Here is a 9,520-nt window from a genome sequence, read left to right as displayed (position 1 = left end):
GTAGAAGGTTGTAGCTTAATCATGTTCATTTGTTGAATGTATTTGGATTTTCTCATTATCTAATACTTCCATAAACTTCCAGATTTATGGCCATAAAAGGAACTAAGTCTTATTTTAAAAGAACTTGCAACTATCAGATGATAAAACAGAATTTTCCAGCATCCACAAATAATAAAATCTGTCAAAATAACAATTGAAGAACGTCACCTCTTGCAGTCCCTTGGTTCAAAGTATTACCCAGAAAAAGAATTTTCTTCATAATATCTTTTAATTTGAGGGAATTTCGGACCTATTAAACAGAGCATAAAACTACCCAAGTCAAAACAGATTCTCAAAACTGCATGGAAGAATTTAAGTAGCACAGGGATCTGTCAATATAGTATAGATATCAAATTCTGCAAGAAAAAATTCATCATCAGGAGCTGCTTACCTCTTCACATGCAGAGTTCACAGTGTTCAAACTCTTTTTAAATTCTGAAATCTGTAAGACGATGAGAATAATTATACAATATAGATTGTAATAAAAAAGCATAAAAAATATCACCAAACCTGACAGCTGAACTGAATCTTGAAAGAGAACACTCGCAATTTTGATTCCACTCTAGGAACTTTCATCAACTCCATAAAATACTGAAATATTAAAAACATAACAAAATAAAAAATGACCTTTTGGGACTATTCCGGCCATGATAGAATTCAAAAGGTATCTATATGCTCTCAAATTGACAAGTAAATTGCTAAATTTCAACTGGACAATAATGATGTACAACAGTAGTAATTCCAAGTTTCTATTACATAAATTGTTTTTCTTTTAAGTAAATAAACAGAGGGAAATTAAAAGAAATAAAGGAGTTTGTAAGAAACTAATAAAATAAATCAATAAGTTCAAAACATTTTACTGTTGTGTACTTTAATCATAGAAAGTCATTCATGGACAAAAAAGATGAATAATGCTTCTTACCTGTTCACACTTTCCCAGGCTCTCCTTGTCACCTGTTGTAAAGAACGCCCTAGACTAGTACTTACAAAACATTCGTACAACATAGCTTATAAAAGAATACCGTCCATTTCTAAAGTCTCAGGGGACTTATTTAAATTCATGCAAGTTGGCGCCATAAGTTTAAAATAAAACATAGGTTTTTATGCAAAGTTCAAGAAAACCAAATAATTTAAATAACAGAGTCCCACTGATAATTTTAGGAAAAAGTCTCTTAAAACAAAACATAATAAAAATGGCGTTCTACGTTGATCGTTTTATCGTCCATAGGATTGCCCCACGCCATACACCCCATGATGAAGAACTCCCCACGTCACCACGCGTGCCATAGAGAAAACCTATTTGCTACCTGGAAGGAAAGTAAGGGGGTGAGCTAAAAGCCCAGTAAGGAAGTACAAGCAAGTAAGCAAGTAAGAAAAACAACAAACAACCAAACACTAACATTCATCTAAAACATCATGGTCTATCATAACATAATCGTAACATTTCATCTTATCATAACATAAATGTGACATATCAACATATCATAGCATAAATGTGACATATCAACATATCATAACATAAATGTGACATATCATCATATCATCATATCATAACATAAGTATATCAGCATATCATAACATAAATGTGACATATCATCATATCATAACATAAACGTGACATATCAACATATCATAACATACATGTGACATATCATCATATCACAACATACAGCATACATGATGAGCATGGAACGCTAGTTGTCCATGTCACCCTATGAGGTAAACAGGAGATCACTGGTCCTTGAATAACCTCGGCGCGTCCGCCCTAGGAGTCACGTCTCAATGTCCTTAGTAACTCGGTCGATGTATCTGACATCGAAATCTGTTTGATGTATCTAACATCGTATTCTGTTTGATGTATCTAACATCCATTCACATTTCACATTCAATCATATCATCACATTAAGGCATTCATAATTGCATAACAGTTCATTCATAAAACAGCCTTACCATTCATAGCATAGAAACATAAAATCTATCTAACTTCCTTACCTCAGGTCCAAGCTAAGAATTTCACAATCTTTTCAACGAGCCTATATCATAATCAAAATAACGTTTCTTAGGTTCATAAAATTACTATTTTGCCCTTCCATACAACTCATGTGTGCATGGGCCATGCACTCATGATAACCGTTACACTAAAACATGCAATTATCGCCAAAAAGAATAATGCTCGTTCTACCCATTTTGCTAACATGATTGCTTTATAAAAATTACATATTTGAATAATAATCATGATTTTGGACGTAAAAGTTGATTTGCATGTAACATGCATACGTGGGAACGTTGCGTAATAAAGACGTTTTCAAAAACGATAACCCTACATTTCTTGCTTCTATTGTTTGAAAATCAATGGCCATATTACATGTTTTCTTTAAAATTTCTAAGTTGATTAAATTTCTCAAAACTTTATTTTATTTTAGCTCAAAATAAAATATGTGACATTTTCATTAAATAAATATTAATTTACCAAGAATTAACCAACAAGCTTGGGTTTAATTAAAATACCTATTTTAACATGTTTCTTTAGAAAAATATATTTTAAGTGTGGAAAAATTATATTTTGATTTAATTTATTTAAAACTTAGTTTTTAAGTGGTAAAAACCCATATGTGACAATTTAATAACAATTGTTAACTTTTTAAAACAAACTTTCAGCCACTATTTATTTTATTCAAAAATCATAAATAAATAGAGTCTAAATATTTTTCTCAATCAAAATAAAGAAAATCATTATTTATCAAAATATGCATTCATACCATTAAAATATCAATTTTCAATATTACCATAACTTAGGAAAAATAATTTATTCCAAAAATTAATCAAATCCATTTTTAGTGAAACTTTCTTCACATTTTATTACAAAATTCCAGCAACCATTTTTTTATCATTAAAATCACCATATTCAATTTTATAAACTCATTTTTTCTCAAAATTCAATAAAAATTCTGTAGGAAATTAATTGAGTAAAATATCATAATATGAGACTTAAAATCCTCTTTTAATTTCATAAAAATTAACACATTCATCAAGAACATTATTTATGCATGCAACTCATATTTTTATCAACTTTTACCCAATTATCTTGAAAAAAACAGCAAGCTTAATTCTTTGTAAAACTCAACTTTTGTCTCAAAAATTACATAAAATCATTCATGCCTATAATCTCATTATGCTCTTATAATATGCATGATTCCACTAACATAATCACATGAATCCTTTTAAAATCATTTGTTGCAATTCCATGAAAGCCAACAAAACCTTTTCAATAAAATAGCATATAGTAAATTTATACCATGTTCACATGTGCCTTATTTTAACCTAGCATATTTCTATCATTATTTTCATGCATCTCACAATTTAATCATTCAAAACAAAACATGCATCTAACAACATTTCATGATCAAAAATATCAAGATTACCACTTGTCCTCTTACCCATATATCAAAGGTCCTAAAACATGGATCAAATATTTTGGTAAATCACACAACAAATCAAGAACACCCTTGGGTGTACCTAGGCCGAAATCACCTTACATGTGCTCATAGATTATTACAATTTTCATGCATAGCAAAATCAACATCACAACCCTTAAACACAAGTCATACTCTCACAAAATCCAAATCCTATACATCATTCCTACCCAAAAATCAACCATTAACACCATTAGCAAAACCTCAAATACAACCACCAAAAACAATATAAGGCTAAGGAAAAGACCATTACCTCTCTTGATTGTAGAATCAAGAACACAAAAGATCAATACCACAAACTCCACACCCTTGTTCAAGCCTAGGGTTTTATGGGAAAGCCACCATGAGGAGAAAGAAGAATCCAAACACACACAAAGCATAACACAAATCAATATCATATTATCAAATAAAGAGATTAAACAAAGAGAAAATAAGAAGACATACTCTAGGGGGTTCCTCTTCACTTTCTTCTTCCTTCTTCCTTTCTTTCTTTCTTCCTCTCTCTCTCTCTCTCTCTACACGCCTCTCTCTCTCTCTCTCTCTCTAGGTCACGGCAGCCACACACACACACAAGAGCAATGGCTCTTCTCTCCTTTCTTAGTCCCTTTATGACAAATCCTCTCATAAAGTCTCCCAAACAAATTAAGGTAAGTTTCCATTTCTCTTTTATTTTCCTTGATTTTTCTTTATTTCAAAAAGATACAAGGAATAAAACATGATCAAGCCTATCCCCAAATGATTATAGTCTTCAATTTTTTTTGATCCTTTTTACCATTTTAATGATATATTGCATTCCCACTAGGTCACACGCCCACTCCTCCTTTCCCTTTTCTTTTATTCTTTTTTTTTTTATATAAATAACTCCATTAAATCTAAAATAAGGAAACCTAAAATGTGTAGAAAAATCTACACATGTGCACCATGCTACCATGCACTAGCACACACTAAATTACTAGGGTGCATTACTATCTATCATGCACCTTAGTGCATTCCACCATAGCTCACATAAATACCTCATTTGTCACACTTAAATAAAATGTAACACTAATAGTAAGATAACATGTTACACATTTAATCACTTATTAAATTAATTAACCAAAACATTTCTAACAATTAAATAAAATAACAAACCATCAAATAAATCAAATAAACAATTAAATATAATAACAACACTTAAATAAAACAATTCATCACACTTAACATTTAAATCAAATAAAGCACAAAATTTAAATAATCTAAAAAAAAAAATTTTGGTGCACTACACCTGTGTAACCCTGATAATCATATAACAGAAATGGTCATAGCCAGCAACAGAAAGAGTAACAGAACAAGTCATAATGTTGTATTTTGAAAGCTGAATTACTGACTTGCTCACAAACTGGTAAGGAGCACAATGTAACTTGCATTAAAGTCTTACCTTGAGAAGTTCCATCAATGTTGGCTGTAACAAACCTCGATAGCAATTAAATAGTAGCGGATTGCAACATCAATGTTGCCGTTCTCCTATAGCAGAAACATAATAACTATCTATTAGATGCTTGCAAGCTAAATACTTGACAGTGGAACCATAAAAGATACTAAAGATTACCTTCCAAGCATTTGCCATGTTTCCATAACACTCAGCAAAGTGAGGATCAATTTGAATAGTTTCTTCATTTTTTGCAATGCACGTATCAAAATCATGTAGCTAAAACAGAATAAAATAAAATTTAAGAATCAGGTGCAAGAAAATTCACTTACAAGCCAGAAACACTGAAGAGCATACATATATTGAGAAAATACATGAATGCTAATAAGCTTCATTGAGAACCTGAAATGTAAAATATGGCAAGATAATACTACTTTCTTGGCTCCACTCTACAAAGACAGAAAAGTTCAATGTTGTCAAGTTACCCCATCCAAGCATCTTATCTTCCACCTTAAGTTTATTTTTCTTCTTGTTGTCAACTTTCTTGGAAATAAATGTATTCCCTGTGTTAAGAAAAAAATGAGATTACATTAATGAGTCACTGTAAGCCCCATAAGGACAACAAAACTAGTCATTTAAAGACATCTCAAGCAACAAAGTTCCTTTCTAAAACACTATGTTTGGTGTACAATGTTGCATTATCATCGAATATAAAAGATGGAAAATGAAGTATCTTCAAAGATTAACGAAAGAACTAGTCCTTGGTCCCAAAAATCTATCAGCAACTATAAATTCCATCAGAAAATAAAACCAAGCAAAATCTGATAGTTACACAATGCACCCATCAGAAACTGATCACAAATTTTAAAGTTAAAGCAAAATAAATAAATAAATAAAAAATAAGGTGAAACCAACTGATCCTTCATTGAATACCATGGAGTAATAATGATTCCTTTTCTTTTCAATAAAAAGAAAAGCATGCAAGTGTAAAACTGTGTATTTTTTAATAAAGTAAAAAAATAAGCAGCTGAATTGAACTGGGGTCAGAAACTCTGAATTTGGTAGATTAATTAGAGACCAAAATAAAACAAAACTCAACAACTAATATATTTTTTTTTAGAAAAAACAAGATATGGAATCATGCATTACCTCTCAAGAATAAGGCAAAAGACATAACATTTATGGGCTAACCAGATTAAAGGCAAAAAAGATCAGCTAGTTTTAACATATCCTTGTATCCATCCTGCAACAACAAGATACTAAAAATTTTCAAGGCCAATCAAAACATGCCTCCAAGTATCCAATCATAGTTGAATTATGAAATTAAACCTTTGATAAACATAGAATGACATCATCCAAATTCACTGTTGCATTCTGCAAAGGTTGATCCTCTTAGCCAATTCATTTTCCCTTAGCTTTGTATACTTTGCATTTCCTATAATTGGTTCCAGAATATAAGTGTGTTGTTTGACAATAAAGAGAATAAAACTTAAACTTGATTGCATTCATATCAATCGACACCCTATAAGGAAAAAAATTATGAACCTTTTGTATACGGTCTAGTGAACCACCAGTAATAAAAGTCTCATTCCCATTGTCATCAACTGTCACAGCTAAGAGTTTCTCCAAGGTCACACCTGCTGCAAATGGGTGACCAGGATTGCTAGAGAATAGGAAATTAAAATTCAGACAGAAAATAAGAATGCAAAGATTCCAAAATATAAAATTTAACTTGCTATTACACACCTTTCACTGTCCTCGTATCTGATATGAATATTTGAAATTGAGAGTTTCAAATTTCCAACTATAGTGTTGATAAGGGAACCCAACCATGATTGATTCTTCAATTAAAAATATATACATATTAATACAGTTATAATCATAATTGATAACCAAATATATGTATAAACATATGTATGGTTCAAAAAGATCAAAAGGTAAATCCTAAAAAAGAATAACATCACAGCATTTGAATAATACAACCAAAACTTGATACAATATTTGTTATCAAAGATTCAAAAATAGCACATAAGACGCTTAAGAACCAAATATAAAGTTCATATACACATACAAACACATAAGAATATAGGCATCACATAATATTTCCTTATACATAAAAAAATTATTATCTATCAATTATGTTAGTCACCCTTTGCTTTGTAAAGATTCAAGTCAAGTAAATATATTAGATGTATGGATGCTAAGGCATGCCATTATCTGTATCAGCAGTCAGCACAAATAGTTTCCATGAACCATCTAGTCAAAGATTCACCCTATTATAATTTAAGTTACACTGACAAAAGAATTGTGTAATCTTACCACTTCAGACTTTAATTGTTGAGCCTTCTCTACCAGCTTCATTTCCATTTCCTATTTCCAAACATAACAATTATTCAGAGGATCATTCAAAGGTCTATCGGTAGGTAATAATTAAGCTTGACAAAACTAACTCTAACAAACATAGATACTAAATACAACAATGACAAACAAGAAGCATCTTTAAAAATCCTACCAGCCCAAAATGGAGACACTCCACTTAACAGAATGTAAAGAATCACTCTAGCACTCCAAACATCTTTAAAAATCCTACCAGCCCTTTAGATTGTGGCTTTGCCTAGAGGGTTCAATATGAACCACATTGAGATTTCAGGGAAATTGAGTGAATCAGTCACCACATGGAAACACAATTTTCTTTGGTTCCTGCACAATTTTATGACAAGAGACAACGATCAAGGTCTGATATATCTATTTCATACCAACAATATCATGGAGTCCAAAATAAGTAGTTACAAGTGTTGAATGAAATAAAAGCCACGAAGCCGCCGCAACATTTTTTTACCATTGCTTAAAATCAGCATTATTGGGAAAGGAAACATAGAAGTATAGTAGGAATTCAAATTACCGCCGCTGCAGAAACAGTGGAGCTAACAACCACTGCACATGCCAGAATATTATCAGAGAAGACAACATAATGATGAAGTTTCCATCTGTCTCATTTTCTACAAAGCATTGCAATAACACGGGTTTTAGATTGAAATGAATCTCTGGAACTCACTATTACAGAAAACAATTAAAAAATAAAACAAAATTATATACCTCCTGGACAACTCGAAATCCTTTGTACGCTCACCAAGTGATCGCACCACCTCTTTAATTCGTAGTCTCACCGATAAGTAATGCTGTAACCTAGATACTCAAATGGTGAAATGAATATACTAATCTGGCACTTCATTTTTAGACAAAGTTACAAATACCAAATTGCTTCTCACAGATTGACCAACCAACACGAGTGGGTGATGCCCCAACTTAAAACCAGAGTAGTAATATTCGAACCATTCCAATCCCAATTTCTTGTCCTCGTTTATGCAAATAATACTTAAAAATCGAAATGCATTTGGCTTTAGCAAGAAAAGGGAAGATAGATAGATGAATGGAGGAGGGCAGAACCTTAGATTTTGGAGCTTGCCGGAGATAGAAGATCAGCGCCTCAGATTTTTGGGTTGAGTGAACTGGAGATGGTTAGAGCTGCACGGACTTTGGGTTAAGGAAATGGAAATGGGTCTCTCGGTCTCACATATTTTCAGGGTCTCTCGGTCTCACTGGAATTGAGGAAATGGGTCTCTCGGTCTCACATATTTTCAGGTCTCAGGAATGAAAAAAAAGCTAAGTGGCGGGTCTCACAAATTTTCAGGACTCAGTAATGAAAAAAAAGGCTAAGTGGCGGGATGGGGTATATTACCGCCCTTTTTTTCATGCCAATATAATACTCTAGCATAACACATTTTTATTAGTATATTCATGTGTTATAGAAATGGGAATTTGGTGTAGTGGCTCATTCTCTCCCAACCAGATTGTAGAGGTGGAGACAGAGATGGAGACGGAATGTAGTGCACCAAATTTTTTTTTTTAGATTATTTAAATTTTTGTGATTTATTTGATTTAAATGTTAAGTGTGATGAATTGTTTTATTTAAGTGTTGTTATTTTATTTGGTTGATTATTTGTTTTATTTGATTGTTTGTTATTTTATTTAATTGTTAGAAATGTTTTGGTTAATTAATTTAATAAGTGAATAATTGTGTAACATGTTATTTTACTATTAGTGTTACATTTTAATTAAGTGTGACAAATATGGTAATTATGTGAGCTATGGTGGAATGCACTAAGGTGCATGATAGATAGTAATGCACCCTAGTGATTTAGTGTGTGCTAGTGCATGGTAGCATGGTGCACATGTGTAGATTTTTCTACACATTTTATACTTCCTTATTTTAGATTTTAATTGGGTTAATTTATTTATAAAAAAAAAAAGAAAAGAAAAGGGAAGAAGAGTGTTGGGCGTGTGACCTAGTGGGAAAGGAAGGATTTCCTTAAAATGATAAAAATCAAAAATTGAAGACCATAATTATTTTGGGGATAGGCATGATCATTTTGTTCCTTTATATCTTTTTACAATAAAGAGGAATTAAGAGAAAATAAATGGGAAATGGAAACTTACCTTATTGTGTTAGGGGAGACTTTATGGGAGGATTTTTTATAAAAGGGTTATGAAAGGAGAGAAGAGCCATTGCTCTTGTGTGTGGCTGCCGTGACCTAGAGAG

At 31.8% G+C, this 9,520-nt stretch overlaps 1 protein-coding gene and 1 long non-coding RNA gene across 2 annotated transcripts; both read right to left on the bottom strand.

Annotated features, from left to right (window-relative positions):
- Positions 1 to 207: 207 nt before the first annotated feature.
- On the bottom strand, positions 208 to 997 carry LOC133802161 (uncharacterized). The gene is made up of 4 exons (XR_009877172.1): positions 962 to 997; positions 550 to 630; positions 431 to 481; positions 208 to 289 (listed from the first exon to the last, which is right to left on the bottom strand). It is a non-coding gene; the product is annotated as an uncharacterized LOC133802161 (long non-coding RNA).
- A 5,324-nt stretch (positions 998 to 6,321) lies between these two features.
- On the bottom strand, positions 6,322 to 7,302 carry LOC133800172 (intermembrane lipid transfer protein VPS13-like). Its single transcript, XM_062238130.1, has 3 exons — positions 7,240 to 7,302; positions 6,667 to 6,761; positions 6,322 to 6,583 (listed from the first exon to the last, which is right to left on the bottom strand). Exons 1-3 carry the CDS (start codon positions 7,285 to 7,287, stop codon positions 6,322 to 6,324), a joined length of 405 nt encoding a protein of 134 aa, XP_062094114.1. The 5' UTR covers positions 7,288 to 7,302.
- Between the last annotated feature and the right edge of the window lie 2,218 nt (positions 7,303 to 9,520).

The sequence above is a fragment of the Humulus lupulus genome, chromosome 9, assembly GCF_963169125.1.
Source record: "Humulus lupulus chromosome 9, drHumLupu1.1, whole genome shotgun sequence".
NCBI classification, from domain to species: Eukaryota; Viridiplantae; Streptophyta; class Magnoliopsida; order Rosales; family Cannabaceae; genus Humulus; species Humulus lupulus.
This window is presented reverse-complemented; position numbering and strand designations above follow the sequence as displayed.